Genomic DNA, 18955 nt, shown 5'->3' with positions numbered 1-18955 from the left:
TTCTAGCTGTACCAATCTAGTTTATAAGTTATCCCTTGCAAAGAAAATTTTTCATAAAGTTGTTAGTGGAAGCATACTGCAATGTACACAACTCTGCCACTTAAAATTAAACTTCTGGTAAGGCATCAAATCTGATAAAGCTTCATGGAGAATATAAAACAACTCCAAGAATCAAGGAACTTTCTACATATATTGCATAAATTAAAGACTTCTCCCCAAAAATGCAATGACACTCTCCTAGCTACCAATAAAAGCAGCTTCTAAGAGATAGATTTCAGTTTCTTCATTGTAAATTAAGATTTTTAAAGGTTGCCTTTGTACACTATCAAGGAATAGAAAGGACTTAATAGAAACAGCATTAGCCATTGTTTTTCTGAAGTCACTTAATTTGAAACAGTATAGTTATTGTAACAATAAATACCCACAATGTTTCCCTTGCAGATTATTTTTGAAATTTTGTATTTACACAGTTCTGACTAGTGGAAGCAAAGGGCTAATACATGTAGGTGAAGTTATACTAGGGGTTCTGAGTATAACTGAAGTTACCAGACATACAAGTGTTTAAGAGAAATGCTGTTTTTTCCCCTCTTCTGATGCAGGTGATGAGTCATCAGCGATCTTGATAATGTAACCTGCACATCCTGTGCCTGTCATGTCGCAGATGTATATAATTCAGTTAAAGCTGTTACCTTCAGGAATGTCACTGAGAAGTACCTAAAAGGGTGTTTATGTATGGAAAACAATGCAACTTAACATTTTGAGATGATCCCACGCATATTTCTTTCAAAGAGCATGAGTGTAACAGACGAGCATTTCAAGTGCCTGTGAGTGCAACAGCTGATTTTGTGCTTTGCAGCACTGCTACCAGGGTTGGAATTGGCACGTCACAGTCATTTTGCTGTCTTTTCAGCTGCCTTGTGATTTCAGGTGCAAAAATGTCAACAATCAGGTAAATTGATAAAATGACACACATTTTATAATTAATTTAAAAATATTTTCCTACACCTTAAGTATGTCATCTTAGGTAGGCTTGGATTAAGGAGACTTCAGACTGCAGTCAGTTATTACCTGCATTCTTGGATTCTTCAAAACCTGGGCAGAGTCATGATAGTCCCATTATTTTTGTAAAAGCTTTGACTGTAGCACCCTCATGGCTATTTGCTACTACTTCAGCAATTACAGCTCCTAAGATCACCAGAAGTTTCCTCTGCTGCATCATGGCAGGAGGCTAAAAACCCCTGCAGGAAAAGATTATATTCCAAACAGACCTGAACTGAACAGGGAAAAAAAATCCAAACAAATAAAAGGTGTCAACCATTTGAAGGGAGAGAGAAAATAAATAACAATTGCTGTATGTAAATAGGCCTCCATGCACATCACTCCTCAAGTCCAATGCCACACAGGTAGAACAACATAACAGGCACTGAGAAAATACAGAAATACTAAATTCTAAGTTTTTTATGATTATTAGTAAAGACTCATTATTGCCTTCCATGCCTCCATTTATTTCCAGTATCTTTCCATTTTTCAGGCTGTGCTGAAGACAGGAGAAGGAAGGCTGAATTACACACAGCATTTGAATTGAGGCAAGAGTGCACACAAGTTGGTCTGATGCTATGATGTTCCCATCTCAACTTGTGCTCTGCCCCAAGCTGAATTTTGCATGCTGGTTCATATATCACTTTCAAGCTCAACTCTTAAAGCTTTCAAGATGCAGTATCTTCTCTCTGTGTGTGTACTCACAGACACAATGAAGACCTGATATTAATTATAACTTCTAGGAGGACACTGCAGTAAAAATATTGCTGTTAATAAAGTATCAACAGCACAGCAGATGAGTTCCTGGGGAGGGAGAGGGAATTAAAACTTCAGCAACGGCAACATATGGTTTAAATAAAAGCACAAAGATGCTCTCTATCATACAGTATTATTAGTCTGCATGGGAGACTAACACCCCTCACATTTGCTTTCAGAAGTCAAAAATAACAAGAGAGAAGACTCCAACATTATCTTCCATGGCAGCATCTCTCTTTCCCATGAGAAGACTCTAAGGATTAGTTTCACAGAACAAAGCACTATGGCTCCCTTCACCAATAGAAAAACTACCTCCTTGTTTTCTTGAAATACATATTTGAGTAAGTATTAAAATAGAGTAAAACATCTTCTCATTTTAAATGTTTACCACATTACCTCTTTTCAGACCAGACTCTTTTTAGCAGTCCCTTGATAAAGTTAGAAAATCTCAAGATGAAAATTGCATGAATTAAGAGCAATGATTTGTTAAAAATCAAACCCCATTAAAATATCCACAAACAATGATTCAGTCAATCCTCAATACTAGCAACAACAGTATTAAACATGGCACAGAAAACCTTTCATACTTCATTTACTACAGTTTATGAACTTTAGCAGAAAATTATCTACCACTAAGTTTCTCTTGTAGAGTCTGCCTGTTTCAGGGAAAGCTCCTTTCCCAATCTACACACTGCTGTCTTCAAGTCAAAAGACAACAAACATACCTTTTTTTGAACTACATCCCACTTTTTCCAGGGATAAAGAGTATCATCATGTGCTTTGCAGTTTCAATTATTGGCTTGCAATTCAGCTGTCAGGCCAGACATGGATGAATCCCCAATGAAAGATCTGCTACTTCTCAGGCCAGGAAACTTAGTTCAGAACTTTTTCCACTAAACCTCATGTCCCTTTTACATACACTGCAGTGATAGAAGGGCAGCAGCCACAGCTAAAAGATGAAATTAGCATAGTCAAGTATGTGCAGGCTAATATAGGCAACCTCATGCCTATGAAGTACAGCTCTAAATTCAGCTCCTGGTCTGCCTTCACTGCTTTCATTTTAACCCCTGCAGTTTACTAAGCTTCCCTTGTTGATAAAGCAGTCAAGAACTGATTCACTGACACTTCAGCAGAGACTAAACATGCAGCTTTGAACCCAACAGAGCTCTCCCCTGAATTTCTGGGGAGGGGAAGAAGCAATTTCCCATTTGTTGAAACCCTGCAGATGACACAATAGAGAACCATCTTTCCTACCTGTCTTCCTACTCCAGGGCTGCCTTCCCGGGACTTCTTTTTTTCTTCTTCTACCACAGAAGCACAGTGCTGTAAGCCTGGCTTAAATCACTGAGATGGAATCAAGTACACCCAGCTCACCTCCAGCACTGGCTTGTTTCACTAGAGGCTTCATTAAGAACAAGCTAGAGACTGCACAAATTCTTTAACTAGTCTGTTTAACAACTGCCCCAATTAGGTCCCAATCTTCTCTGCAGGAATCAAGTTCACTTTTTCTTGTTCCTATTCTAATGGTTAGGGACAACAAGAAAATTGAAACAAGTAAATATTCACCTTCCATAAGCAGCATGGATCTCTGCTAGAAAGTCAGAATATGTGTGATTTCCCTTCAGTTTTCTCTTGTAGTCTAGATACACACACCTTATTTCCACAGAAATCATATCTGATCAACCCTGACATCATCCTCTGCAATTACTGCAGGGTTTTTTGCATCTTTCCTTGTTGCCTTCAAAAGAAACCTCCTTCTAGCTGAGACATCACTGGTACAAAAGCAGAATGATTACTCTAATCACTGCTTCCTGTTAAGTCAGAGCAGACTATGAATCATTCTGCAGTAACAACATCATTAGTTCATTCCAGCTAGGACAAAGGAGTCATATCCTGTTTTATAATTGTGCATTTAATGCAAAACTGTATTTCAGTGAATTCCACCTTTCCAGTTTTGGAACATCTTTCCAGCTTAAAGAGGTTTGCATAAATATATTCAGGTATTTAATTACCTAATTAATTTAATTACATAGGAGGCTTTATAAAAACATTTTTCAAAATGAAATGAAGATGTGTTAATAAAGACCAAATGCCATCAGATGCAATTGCTAATCAAATTATAAAATTTCTGTCCATCTGCACTAGTACCATGGAAAAGCTTCTATTCATACATGAACTATATGACAATGAACTGCATGGGTAAATATAAGATCAGATGGTACAGTAAAAAAAAAGATATGCTCAATCCCAGAAATCATAAACTAGCACTCAATACAGTTTTCTGCTTATGGCCCACAGCAACAAAAGTACTGTGATATGGTGCAGAGGTATTTTTTACTTGCTTCTCAGCAGTTTCTCAAAACTGATTTTAAAACTATAGGATGGTGCACAAATACCAAATCCTTCCTACAGAAGGTAGGTCAGGTTTCTCTGGGATGGCTATTTTTTGCTAAACAATTAATTCACTGAATGATTTTAATTCCTTATAAGAAGCATCAGTCCTCCCAAGTGCAGGTTTTCACTGGCTGCTATTAAACATTTGTTTTCGTGGTGACATCAGCCCCCTCCAGTGAATGCTCAGCTATTCCTTTTCCTGGGCTCCCTGTCCTACTCTCATTGCTAGAGATGAGACACAAATGCTAAAATTCTTGAAGACATCTGTCCTCTTCTTAACAGTCTGGCAGCCAGCCCGCCAGTTTCAAAATATGCCATATTTTTCTCACCTGCCATGATTTCTGTCACCTCCTGCTTATCTTGCACAAGCTGCATGGTATCTGACACCACAACCTGATGGCTGGTATCTTCTTCTTTCTCTTCATTAGGTTGGTTGGCTGTTGCAAAACAGTTGCAGCTTCCAGTTTCTTTGCACAGGAGCAGGGTCCGATACCAGTAGTCAGACATGAAAACCCTGTGAGCTGATTTCTGAAATACAACAAGAAACAGAAAATTGTTTTCTGCAAAACATAAGGAAAAAATCTAGCTACTTGAAAGAAGGGGCTCAAATGCTAAGGATAACAATTGCATACAAATTATCATATCTTTGATTTGAAGAAAAAATACACTGTTTACAATAGTCTTCCATGGTATAGTACCCAAAGTAAGAAGCTTGAGTTCCCTGTAATCTCTCAAAATGCTTATATCAAAGGTCAGGAAGCTAACATAAAAAAGCCCCACAAAAACCCTGCATACAAGTATCAAATCACATGTGATCTGCATAAAAGCAAAAAAAAATCATTATTTCTCTGTATTTTTCACAGAACAAGTCAATATTTATCTTAAAAGCCAAGTTTATCTAAAGCCAAGTTTAACTAGGTGAAAGAACACACCAGAACATGGGTTGTCAAAATGTGAAAGAAAAACAATAATGACAAAAGAGGACAAGATACTACAATTGGCATTATATGGGAGGCTGAAAATACAGTTCAAAATTTTCATAAACAAATTAACTGAATGAAACCTTGCCACTTGAAATCCGGCAAGAAGACCAGCTTTGGTTTCTGACACAGCACCCAGGTCCTTCACTGCCGCCCTCTTCCTGAGCAGAAGGAAGCAGCAAGAGTTCCCTTAGCCTAGAAGGAGCTAGAAATTACTAGACTTATTATATGTGTTTGCAGGTAAGACAGCAAGCACATCCTTAAACACCTGCAAGCTTCCCAGTTTATGCCAGAGAACTACAGGGAAGTTTGCTTTTTAACTAAACAAAAATCACCCCCTTCCTGAAATAACTAAAACAGCATTAACTTGAAAGATTTTGTCCACTGTGGAAATGTCTTGATCTTTCTAAGATGATCTTTCCTACTGTTAAAGGTAGCTGGAAAGTCTGCAAAGCTGAATCATTGAACAGTTTGACTAACAAAACCACAAAGCCCAATCCTCCTACAACTCAATGAGGTTGCTCAGAACCCTGTCCAACCTGACCTTGAATGCTTCCAGAGATGGGACATCTACCACTTCTCTGGGCAACCTGTTCCAATGTCTCACTGCCCCATTGTAAAACAAACAAACAAGCAAACAAAACCCCAAACAACCAAACAAAAACCCACTCCTTTCCAACATCTAATATAAAATCAATCCTCCTTCAGTTCAAAAATATTACCCCTTTTTCTATGTCCAAATGCCCTTGTAGAAAGTCCCTCTCTAGATTTCCCACAGGCTCTCTTAGGTACTGGAAGGTGCTGTGAGGTCTCCCTGGAGCTTTTACTACTCCAGACTGAACAACTCCAATCATCTCAGCCTGTCCTCACAGGAGATGTGCTCCAGCTCTGTGACCATCTTCATGGCTCTCCTTTGGACTCACTTCAACATGCCCACATCTTCCTGTTGTTGGAGACCCCAGAGCTGGATACAGCTCTCCAGGTGGGCTCTCACCAGAGAGGAGGGCAGAATCCCCTCCCTCAGCTTGCTGCCCACACTGCTTTCGATGTTGCCCAGGACTCAATGGCTTTCTGGGCTGCAGAAATGGCTGGATTGTGTCCAGCAGCACCTGGACACTGCCTCATCCATGAGCACCCCCAAGTCCTTCTCAACAGGGCTGCTCTTGAGCAGTTCATGCCTCAGCCCAGATCAATACCAGTGGTTGCCCTCACCCACGTGCAGCACTTTGCTTCTGGCCTTGTTAAACCACATGAGATTCCCAGGGGCCCATTACTTGAACTTGTCCAGGTCCCTCTGGATGGCATCCTGTCCTTCAGATTGTCAACAGCAACACTTAGCTTGGTGTCATCTGCAGACCTGCAGGGGGTGGCACTCAACCCCTTTGTCATTAGTGAAGATATTCAGTAACACTGATCCCAATGCAGACCCCTGAGGGACATGACTTGTCACTGATGTCCATCAGGACTCTGAGCCATTGACACCACCCTCTCTATATGACCATGCAACAAATTCCTCACCCACCCAGAACAGTCCACCGTCAAATCCAAGTCTCTCCAGTTATGAGAGAAGAATGTTGTGGGGCACCAAGTCAGAGGCTTTACAGAAGTCCAGAGAAATGACATCTGTAACTCTTCCCTCATCACTTGATGTGGCCACTCCATCATAGATGACCACTAGGTTGATCAGACAGGACATGTCTTTGGTGGTCATACTGGCTGTCCCTGATCATCTCCCTGTCCCCCATGTGCCTGAGCACAGCTTCCAGGAGGATCTGTGCCATGATCTTCCAGGCACAGAGGTGAGGCTGACAGCTCCCAGGCAGTTCCCAGGGTCCTCTTTTCTACCCTTTGTTAAAGATGGGTACAATGTTTTCCTTTTTCCAGTCACCCGGGACTTCACCTGCCATGACTTTTCAAATCCTGCAGAATGGTTTGACAACATCAGCCAGCTCCCTCAGGACTCTGGGATGCATCTCATCAGGTCCCATGTTTCTGGGTGGTTCCCTGGGTGGTTGCAAACCTGATCTTATCCTACAGGGGGAGGAACTTTGCTACCCTGGTCCCCATCTTGCAGTTCATCTACTTGAGAAGCATGGGAAGGGAGGCTGCCAGTGAAGCCTGAGCACCTCAGCCTTCTCCTCATCCACTGTTACCCATATGCCAGCCTTGCTTACCTGCAGAGTACACTTTCTTTTACTTTCCTTTTTTTGGCTGACATACCCCTAGAATCCCTTCTTACTCTTTGCATCCCTTGCCAAGTTCAGTTCCAGATGCACCTTGGCCTTCCTCACCAGAAGCCCTACAACTGGACTGCATCCCTGTCATCTTCCCAGGATACCTGTCCTTGCTTCCCCTGTACTCTAAGGAAATGACACCACATCCAGGATGGGTTTGCTCCCACTCTCCACCAGAAGGCATACAGGCCAGAAAAATAATGGTCCAAATATCCGAGCACAAGGGACCTGACAGGCTTTTCCAAGTCCATCTGGAAAGCACCAGGCCCAAGTAAGGGAAATATGCATCTCCCTGGGCAAATTTAATGCTTTTTAGAAAAGAAACAGATGCATAAGCTTCATTTGTTCTGCAAGCATCAAAATCCAAGTGTTTCTAGTGTATCTGTTTCTAGCTGCTGATTAAATTGAGTAAAAGAATCACTGCAGACCATGGATATTAACAACAGGTCTGCATTCTCTGTATTACATTTCAAAGTGTCAGTTATAGACTTGAACAAAGTAAAATCCACTTTAAAAGCCTTCTTAATATAAAAGTTCCATCTGTTACAAAAAAGACAAAAAAGACACATTATTTAGCACCAGATCCCTCAGGAATCACCCATGAAGAATAAAGTACTCTCTCTGGCACTTACTGCAATGCTTCAGCAGAAGAGAGGATTTCCAGATAAAACATCCTTCAAGTATTACAGCAAGGTGCATCTTCTCCCCAGTTTAAAGAGGGCAATTTTATTTTAGACAACATACTGCCATTTCCTCAGTTCTCTTTGCTTATTTCCAGACTTTAGCTTTGCAGTGTTTGTCAGAGGGTGGGTAATGGAGTTAAAAGCAAATTGCTCAACTTTCTATAGCTGCTGAACTGGACAGGTTCATTGCACACATCCTCCTTGTCATACAGAAAGTGGCAAGCACTTCCAGCTGTACTAATGCACATTCTGGCAGTAAATAATGTATGTAGCAAATAGGACACAGCTTTAAGCTGCTTCTGCCTCTACAACTGTCTGGCATGCCAGGTGCTGTGACAGGCACGAGTGTGCACAGGGGGTTTCATTAAAAAAGCACTTCATAGCAATTCAATTTATTTTTTTTTTAATTCTGTGGGAGCAGGGGGAATTCTTTCAATTACCCTTACATCTGAGACACTAAATAGATTTTACTGCTTAAAGCCACTTAGCAAAGTTTAAATCTCTCCACTTTTTACCCCAAGAACTGGGGCAAAGATGGGGAAGGCTTCTCTGCAGGAGACATGAATCCCAGAAATTTACCGCAGTTTTTCTCCCCACTCCTGAGCAAGGTGAACTGAAAAGCAGCTGGATCAATGCTTCAGAAGTCAGCAAATTACTCTAGGAATAAGTTTTTAATTTGTTGCCTCTCTTTAAGCAATGGAAATGCCTGAAGATTGCCAGAAATAATTATGCACAGTGTATAAAGGTGTCTCTATGCAGTTAAAGACACACATTTATGACCTTAATCCTTAATTATTTTCTGATCCACTGATCATCTTGATTTTAAGAATGATAATGTGAACTTAGATCTTAAGAAAACACAGTAGGAACTCTAGGGGCAAAAATGTTGGGGGAAAAAAATACATGAGGGCTGAGAGATAGTCACTGTATATGTTCACACTTCCATGAAGAGAGGCAGCTTGCATATTCATAAAACTTCTTGACCAAGATTGCCTGGAAAAAGGGAAGCATAAAGAGAGGAAAAAGAAACCCCAAAAAATCTTAACTTTTTCTTTTGGTTTATGAGCTAACACAAGATGTTCCAAACAGTCAAAGCTCCTCAAGGTACCTCCTCTTGGACCATTGCAGTTACACTGAAGACACAAGTAGCTTTTCTTATTATTTCAAAGCATCCAAAGATAAAGCCATACCCTCAGCCAGCATAAAACTAGGCTGATACACCATGGAAAAAGCCCAAGACTGAAATCTCCTTTTGACATTTGTAGATCTGAACAACTGCTCCCAAACTTCAGCTTCATGTGCTAGAACCAATACTGCTTGAGAGTTTGAGTTTTTCTGTTTGCTTTAAATTAGACTGCAGACATCAAAGTTGGTGAAATACCCAAGGAAAAGCAGGGGCAGAATCTAGGCTCATTTGTCAGGACACAAAGGCACTGGTAGACTTCACTACAGCCAGGACCTCTCTACCTGTAGGCCCATGAGCTATACATAAGTAAGATATTCTTAATATCCTTAATTCTTAACTCCACATTACTCCTTGATTAAGGTGCAAATGCCTCCTGAAACAATGTTTATGAAACTCAGACAAAAGAACACTTTTTGAAAGCAAGAATCCTATTTCAATCACGTTGCACACACACTTCATTGAACTTACCTCAGTTTTCCATCCAAAAATCCCCCTTTAATTCAAGAATAACATTGCAAAGGCAGTAGTTAATTATTATCTTCAAATGTAACCAGATGACGTAAGGCACACAGTTACCTCAGAAACTTAAACCCACGTTCTGCAGCCACTTCACCAGAGCAGTTAAACCCAGCTCCCAGGGTCCCCATCACCCTCAATCCATGCACTGTCACTAGATCACTGTTGCTGACACATGATGTAATTTCTTCAGCCATTTCCCTGGTGAAGGGCATTATTTCTAGTCAGGTGTAACACAAACATTTAAATGTATCTCACTTCTAAGACCACTTGTGTGATATTTTCAGATTGTCCTGTGAATTACCTCCCTCAGCATTTAATCAGTGCAGCATTTTACTGTGCTTTTATAATTGTTCCATTTAAATCACTGAGAAATAAAATGTATTTGTGTGGGGAAAACCACTCCTAACTCAGCACTTACTAAGATTTCACACACTTATTTTCCATAGACACCATGACACTTAATGCCAATGCCCTTAAAGAAAAACTGTTTAATACCCAGCCTGGATAGCAGCTTTAAACTTAGTAATTCACCAAGCTCAGTAGGCCCACATCAATAGAGAGCAGAGTCCAGATGATGGTGTAAGAGCTCAGCCATGTACCCTGCAGGTCTCTGCAGGACAATTGGACTGGACTGTATTATTATACAGATACCAGTATCTGTATAATAATAAAATACACTGTTTTTAATCCAACACTTGCTGTTTTAACCTGCCAATATTGCTCTGCTGAGAATCTGATTTTAGGTGCATGTGTCTGTCTGCAGCATTCTTCCCAATTTTTATGCTTTGGCTGGCTAGCATTGCATTCTATCCATCTCCCAATGCAAGGGGAAAGTGCAAAATACATCAGACACACATTATAGCCCAGGCTCCTCCCATCTGAGATCAGATATGAAATGGAGATGTTTAAGTTAAGAACCTACTTAACTCACATGACTTCAGCATTCCCTGCAGTAAGAGAGAAGGGCATCCTCTGAGGCTCATCAGCCCCTTACTTCAACTCCAGAGAGTCCAAGGCAACTGCAGATCAGCCTGAGTGTGGATAATGAAAAGTCCCACTTTTGTATACATTACCAACAGAGTGCCTCAAAGAACGAGTCACATAATAAATACAATAAAACACTAGGATTTCAGTAAAGTCCATGAAATGACTCAAGTTCTTCCTACAGAGATATTGTATTTCTACTCTTGCCCTTCTCCCAGTCCTTTTACATTTTGTTTGGAAAGATGAAGAGGAAAAATCAGCAAAAAAGTTCCACTCTAATGTCTCTCTAGGGCATGCCGAATACCCTCACATGTTTTAAGTCAAAACCAATTTAAAGACTAAATTTTTTTCTCATTTGGAATTGGACTATGATCAACATTTAACTTGAATACTAAGCAGTCCTTCAAGATAAAGGGCCTCATTTTGTATTTAAAAGCCTTCCACAAAGCATTAAAAGTCATCAACAGGCTGATGTAGAAAACACAAATTTCAAAGAAAATGCTAGACTATTAAGCAAGAGCTAACCTGAGGCCTCTACAAAGGAAAAAAAAAATCAAATGTGTTTTGTAAGAGAAATGCTTTCTTATTTATTCAACTTGTCATCCTATAGGTAGCCCCTTCTTTGAGAAATGCTTACAAATTTAAATGAAGTCACTCAGCTGTCTTCCTTCCTCCTTTTGGGGCAGAAAGCCATAAGAAGTTGATCTTTTGTTAGTCAACTCAGAATTGTGCATTATATTTTAAGCCCTTTAACAAAAACAATAAAAAGATAAACCTAGGATGACAGAGGGTAGCTGAGTTCCCAAGCCTTGAGCAACCTTCCCTACTGCCTGACTCTACCCACTGCACACAGGTACAGGAAGAGCTTCAAGCACTCAGCCAAATTCTCTTCCTTTTCAGAGATACGGGCCCAGTGCTCACCAAGCCATCCATGGACCATCTGAGCAGAGCACGAGGACAAGGAAACACCAGCTCCATGCAGGAATGAAATGGGCGATGGACAAAGTAACCTCACCTGAGCTGCATGTCATGTCCTACAGAAACCTGGACCTTATACATGCCACACTTCCCCTTTGCAAACAGGAAAAAATGGGGTTTTCAACTTTTATACAGCATGGAATTTGAAAAGTGGCTTGTTGCTCCTTCTGTACAAATGTGATGTCTAATGCTGAATGCAAGACTTCCATATTTTCAGTGAGTATAACCGAAGAAAGTCAGTCTGAGAGTGTTAATGTAAGTGTGAGAGAAACCTCCATATTATAGAATTCCAGTTGCCTAGGGATCATTATTAGTAAAAGCATAATGTTCTTAGCTCTAAAACTCCCACCAAACCACCTACATTCCTGAAAAGGGAGCTTTTGGAATTAGATATCTAAACCTTTCCTCCTGCCCCCTCACACAGCCCCCACAACCCCAACTTTCTTTCCCACTTATTTCTCTTTCCATCCATGAGACGTCAAATAAAATACTGGCCTGAACATGGTGTCTTCTAACGCAGCATGAAGAGCAGCTTATACATCTCTAGAACAGTTCACTGTATCTATTTTCACTCAGATCACATTTCACAGATTTTTTCCAAGACCCCAGAGAATGACAAGCCAGGTTTCATTTTTAGATCAAGCCTGAAACACAATAGAAGCTGATAGTGCTATACAGTACTCTGTGGAGAATGAGGTGGTTTTGTACTTGACCCCTTATTTCAAGGGGCTGACAAATCTCCCCTTGTTCAAGTTGTTGTCATGATAAACCCAAACTCCAATCACACCCATGCATTATTCCATGCACAAAGCAGTGACAAACACAAGATGCTGCCCACCAGGATGAGGACACTACACAAATCCCATTTGTTTAACTCAGAGGTACTTGTGACCAAGCACACAAATCCCAACTCCCAGACTAATTCAGCTGAAAGAAGAAAAATACATGCTGCTTTCTGAAGGTCAGGGAGTACATGGCATGTTCTGATTTTTAATTTATTTATCATGGGAACAAGCACCACAGTATTAGCAGTTTTCTCTTGAAATCAGACCTTGGAACATCTAAGATCTTTCCCTGCACAAAGCTCCAAGGAGAGTGCCTTTGTTCAGTGACCGTAAAACAGGAGTACGTGCTCTGCTCAGCTTAGAGGACACGGGTCCCTGAGAGATCACTTGGGTCACTTCATACCACCAACTTGCTGACAAACATATAATAGGTGTCCAGTTTCAAAGGGCTCACAGAACATCTACTCCACATGTCCCCTCTCTTCCTCCTCCCACTCCCACCCCTCCCAAACCCATCTTGTGGCAGATCAAAAGCAGTTTGCAATAACCCACCAAGAAAACCCGCAAGACTCGTGGCTTCAGCATTCAGTCTTTTACCATCACACACACAGAAGGAAAAAAAAGGCATGGCTGAGGTTTCCTAAGGCTCAAGAAATCTTCCCCAGCTGCCTGCCTACAGAGATGGAGAGCACTGCCCGTGTCCTGTGCCTGCAGAATTTGCTGCGCCTAAGTGCAAGGTAAAGGTAATGCTTTAGGAAAGAGGAGGCAAGTTCTCTTCCAATCTACTCAGGTTTAATTTCCTGTTAAGTAACCATGATGAATACTTCCTAATGAAGTTGTTATAGATTTACCCAACAGTGTAATTTTGTTAGAAACAGCAACTGACAGCTTTAATTGAGAAAGGAGCACTGCATTTGAAGTTCCAAGCAGATGCATGTTTTAAGACGATTAAACCTGGTAGCTATTTTGAAGCTCCTGCAAAGCCTCAACACTGCACACAGGTGGCTGCCTTCAAGACTGATTTTACAGACCTCCATCATTAAAAAAAAAGAAAAAAGGCTTTTCCACACAACTTCTGTAATTACTTTTGTACAGTCCAGTGCCAAATCAGTGAAGCATATAACTTCTGGAAGCCATCTGAAACCCAAGAATTGCAAAGTTCAACACAAAAAAAAAAAAAACCACGTGCATGACCCAGACCTCCCTACAGAAGGGATAAGAATGGACAAGAGGGTTGTGTGGTAGCAGCCAGGCCCAAAACACAAGAAAAGGACATGCAACATCAAGTACAAAAACAATGTCCAATTCCCTACCCTACCACTGTGCCTTTATTGGACATGTGCTTTAGCACCCTCTTGAATTAGGGTCCACAACAAATGTTTTTCCTCTCCCCTCCTACTAAAATGATGCTTACTTCTGTTCAGAATAGCATTTTTTCTCTTTCAACATGCTAACTAAACTTGCACAGGGTAAGTACCTTTAATAAACACAGAGCCTGCTGCTGAACATTAAACTGACTGTTCCACTCCCCAAGCCAGAAAAGCTCTGTTTGACTAATAAACTCCAAAAAGGGCTTATGATTATCATTAAAAGGTAACCTACAAAAGATCTTAAAGAAAAAAAAAATTGACTTCTATTTATTTGCTTTCTGAGTTTTTCTATTTCTCTGCTAGTCACAGTCTCAGTCATTCTGAAATCACTAAATCAAACTGGCTCTATGAAGGAAGTAAAGGGCTTGCAAGAGCAAACAGGCTCTTGCCATTGCCAAGTCTATCGAGATAAAGTTTTAAATTCTTTTTCAAGGTTTTTGGCTAAAAATATCTTTAAATAAACCTTTATTTCTTGTTTTTAGATTACAAACACTTAAATCTCCTTCCTCTTGTAGATACAAAAGAAATAGAAATAAAAACAAAAACAAAACCCACAAACAAAAAATAAACCCAAAACAACAAAACCATCAACAAATCTACAAACATAACCAGCAAATTTATTTTAATAGTGCAGCCCCAGTGAAATACAAAGGGAAATAAACACCACAAGCGGCAGAAACATCCTCTTTTATAGTCGCTGTGATTAACCATTGCAGGTAACACCAGCCAACAGCACCCCGCATCTAAAACACCTTCTTGATACCAGCGGACCGCTTTGTTTCTCCAGCTCGGGGCTACAACTCGGGGATGTAACTCGGGGAAGCAGCCCCAAGGGCACAAGCGCTGCTGGAACCCGGGCAGGGCAGGGGCAGCCGCGGCTTCCCCCACGCCCCTCAAAGGAGAGGGCATCCCGTGCCGAGCGCCACGTTTTTATTTGCCCGCTCGTTTGCAGGCAGGTTACCGTGCCTGCCTTTGTTCGGCTTCCTCCCCCAGCCCGGACCCAGCGCCGCCGACACTGAGGAGGGCAAACCGGAGAGGCAGAGCCCACACTGAGGAGGGCAAACCGGAGAGGCGGGGAGCGGCACGGCGCCCGGCAGGGCAGAGCCGGTGAGTGCCGGTGAGCGCCGGTGAGCGCGGAGCGGCCGCGCCGCCCCTCACGCGCGGCTGCCCCGGGGTGCGGCCCAGCCCGGCCCCGCCGCCCCGCCCGGCTCCCGCGGCCATGAGGCGCCCGCCTCACTCACCTCGCCGCCCTGCCCGCAGGACCAGGTGGCCGCTGCCGCCGGCGCTCAGCAGCTCAGCCGGGCGAGTGGGGCAGCGCCTCCCGCCGGGGCCCGCGGCACCGCAGGGAGGGAAGGAGCGGGATGAGATGCGATGGGATGGAGTGCGGGGGAGGCGCCGCCGGGCCCCGCCCGCGGGCGGGAGGCGGTGGAGAGGGGCTGCCTTTTGTCCGGGCTCCGGTCCTGGGCCCGGCACCGGCATCCCCCGCCCCGTGCGGGCTCTGCGGGCGGCGGCGGGGCCCTTTGTGTGGCGGGGCGAGGGAGGGAGGGAGGGGAGCGCAGGGCTCGTCCCCGCCCCAGCCCCGCTCACCTCGAGCACCTGTCGGGGCCGGGAGGCACCGCCGCTCCTCGCCGCGGGCCGCTCCCTGAAGGACAGGTGCTCCCTGAAGGGCAGCGAGGGCTCTCTGCACTGAGCGCTTTGTGTGCCTTCCTCAGTGAAAAGTGAGTATTTCCAGGAAAGCTACTGCTACCTGTAGAGTATCGCCTCATCTTTTGGGGAACTGTGCCACTTCAGGACATGGTTTAGTAGCAGTGCTGGGTCTAAGGTTGGACTTGATGATCTTGGAGGTCTTTTCCAACCTGAACCCTGGTTCTGCAATAGCAGAGAACACCGTGTGCCATGTGAAGTTTTACAGCCTCAGTTGTGATGTTTCCTGGTGTTTCAGTGTTTGGCTCCCCGCGTTTTGTTTTGCTATTACAGGAATGTGTATACGAAGGTAACAGCACTTCTTGTGTTTACATCTTGATCAGACAATTGAACAGCTGGAAGTGGATTTGTTTTCCCATTACAAAAAGAGAGGGGAAAAAAAGGCAACAAGCCAGTAAACAACAGGTATTTTCTTTTTTATTCAGGTACCCCCAAGCATTAAAATCTTTGCTTTTAAGCAAAACAATGCAGAGCATGTGCTTTTGTGTGCTGTGTGTACAAACATGTGAGAAATGGGAGCTGCAGAGATGTGTGCTTAGTAGGAAGCACACAAGGTGTGTCCCTAACTGGCCACAGGCTTTCCCTATCTCCACTCACACAGTCAGCAGTCTTGAATGCTGCTCTCTCCACCCCTCCTGCAACAGGGATATGCAGTTCATGATACTGCAACTGCAAGTTTTAGACACTAATTTTTTCAGGAAAAATATTCCAGAGCTGAGGACAGAAGTAGGGCTAGCACATATTTCGTACACTTCCTATTTCTTGAGCTAGAGGCTTCTGATTTTGAGAAATATACCAGATGACAGAGATATGTGGTGTACACTTGTCTCCCTAATAACCTGAAATGCTCTTTCTTGAAGCCAAATGACCCAGAGTAGTGTCAGGAAATGGCTTACAGAAACAAGATCTTGGTATCTAGCAGCTTCTAAGGGCAGCTTAGCCCAAAATGTGGATCAAACATAACCTGAGATGCAAGTAGGTAACCAAGTCAGCTTGGCAGCAGCCATGGTCTGTTCTCCATGAGATTTGCTCCAGTGTGTCATGGGGAAGAGTGACCCTGTGACACTTCACTGTGAAGCAGGGGACCACGGACAGAAAGTGCAGATTCAGATAGATCACTGTTTTCATATTTTTTTCAGAACCTCACAGAATATTTTCAGTGTTGGTTGAAAAGATCTGTTTGGTTGTCCAGGGAAAAGGGCCAATTAATGATGACATGAAAGAGCAAGAGGATGCCTTCATTTGGAGATACTGTCAAAAATAGCTTTGAAAGAAGTCTCTGAAGCACAAGGGAGGCAGCAATCAAACTTACAATTTAGATTTCAGTTCCATTTGGTGTTGCAGGCATTTTTTGCTCTCTATCCCTATAGCTACCCCTACAGCAGTAAACTAAATAGGTCTGGGGTTCAGGATTGAAGCACTGCACTGGTCATCCTCTGCAGTGTCCCCTGGGTGGTGGTGTCCTAGCAAGCAGCAGTCCCTGTGGCACAGCTCAAGGGTCTGTGTGTGCCAGGGCCGTTCCCAGCAGACTGTCTGTGTGCAACTGACCTATTTCAGGAGATAAGAGTTTAGTTGTGTGTATGAAAGCCATGTTGTGCCAGCTGGTTCCTGTGCCAAAGGACGGTTCCTGACCTGCTTTTTTTGCTAGTAGTAACATGAGGCTTTTGACTTTTGTGATTCCTGCTGTGTTCTGTGTCACAGCAGAACCTCAGGCACTGGCTGGAGTCAAGCAGTGAGAAGTCAGACTGAAGATCTGAGCATTTTATTCATTGAGCAGGACTTCTGCAGAAATCTTTGCTCAAACATACAGTTGCATTGGCTAGCAGTTATCAGAGTTTATGGAAGAAATGCATCATATTATGAACAGACTTTTATTATTAATAGAGTCAGAAATGTTATTTCTTCTACATTAAGTAAAATATATTCATTAATACAACATTGGCTTTTATAAGAATGCTTACTCCATGGAAAATACTTTTGTTTTGACTAATGCTAAGAAGCTGGGGCAAATTTCAGCAGGACCAGTTAAGTTTCAAGCAAATGTCAAGAACAGATGGCATTTAGGTCTGAAGAAATTAATAAAGAAGGAAAGTAAGTCACTAGAGCAAATGTGTGCTTTCACATTACAACAGCTGAAGGTAAAAGCAGGTTGGAAAGAGGTTGAATTTTCTTAAAATATCTGTCCTAAATATGAGCAGTAGGGTGGGATTCCTAGGAATTGTAAACCAGTGAAGTATTATGGCTTTAGCAAAGATTGTACCACAGAGCACCTCCTTCACACACATATACATGTTATTTCTGATGCTGTCAGTGTGAAAGTTTATAATTAGATTAAATTATAAATTAAAGTTTATAAATTAATATGGGGCTAGTGTTGATAATTCCTTTTTTCAGCTTACACAAAAGCTTGGACAAGACCAGAAGGATCTAATGAGAACAGAGGACCAAACTCGCTCATCTCTCGCACAAATGTTGAGGACTGTGGATAAACTCTGCAAGGTGTTTGAGACTCACTGACATAGCTGTGTTTTGGGAGTCTGGCTGGGAAGGCAGAAGACACTATTTTTAGTGAAGGAAGGCCCTTTACTCCAGGAATTAACTTCTCCTGACCTAGTGCCCTCTGTCTGTTGCCAAAATTGTCCAGAACAACACTCTAGAGTACACGTTTAGGACACAGTTTTAAGTTGCACCAGAGGAGGTTTAGGTTGGGCATTAGGAAAAAAGTTTTCACAGAAAGGGTGAAAAGGCATTGGAATGGGCTGCCCAGGGTGGTGTTGGAGTCACTGTCCTGGAGATGTTTAAGGAAAAACTGGATGTGGCACTTGGTGCCATGGTCCACTTGACAAGGTGGTGTTCGGTCACGTGGTGGACTTGATGATCTCAGAGGCTTTTTCCAAATTAATCCATTCTGTCATTCTGTTACTTTAAATCTCAAGGAGTAAGAAGAGATGTACAAAGGAATCTAAATAGGGAATCATATCATGTGCACGTAATTCAAGTGAGAGCAGAACTAACTATGGCACTGTGGCATGAAATTTTCTTAGTATCAGCTGTACCTGTTTCTGCCAGTTATGAAGTCTGGAGGGGCTACAAAATGACAACCAGTTTGCTTTCAGGAACAGATTACATGAATTGGGTCTGTCAAAAAATCTGAGACCTTTATTGAGCAACTGGTCTGAACCACAACTTGTACAGAATCAGAAACTCTGTAAAATCATAGAAATGTACTGAGAAAAAATAATAAAACTAAGACTCAAAGCTGTTATTTGCAGAAGTTCTCCAAGGTAAGTTAAGGAGATTTTTGAAACATACCAAGAATAAAATAGTAATGACTGGATACAGGC

At 42.3% G+C, this 18955-nt stretch overlaps 1 protein-coding gene across 4 annotated transcripts in view; it reads right to left on the bottom strand.

The window, feature by feature from the left end:
* MCF2L (MCF.2 cell line derived transforming sequence like) overlaps positions 1-15166 on the bottom strand; it is a 156598-nt gene extending 141432 nt beyond the window's left edge. For 2 of the 4 annotated variants that reach the window (XM_058045001.1, XM_058045007.1), the window contains exons 1-2: positions 15149-15164; positions 4518-4716 (exon numbers count right to left, since the gene is read on the bottom strand). In XM_058045001.1, the coding sequence (XP_057900984.1) occupies positions 4518-4695 (178 nt within the window). In that variant the 5' untranslated portion in view covers positions 4696-4716; positions 15149-15164. Of the gene's footprint in view, positions 1-4517; positions 4717-15148 lie in introns of all 4 variants that reach the window. The other 2 variants (XM_058044996.1, XM_058044997.1) reach the window with 2 other exon arrangements.
* Between the last annotated feature and the right edge of the window lie 3789 nt (positions 15167-18955).

Source organism: Melospiza georgiana, chromosome 2, assembly GCF_028018845.1.
Source record: "Melospiza georgiana isolate bMelGeo1 chromosome 2, bMelGeo1.pri, whole genome shotgun sequence".
Classification (NCBI taxonomy): Eukaryota; Metazoa; Chordata; class Aves; order Passeriformes; family Passerellidae; genus Melospiza; species Melospiza georgiana.
The sequence above is the reverse complement of the archived record's forward strand: the minus strand, read 5'-3'. Positions and strand labels throughout refer to the sequence as shown.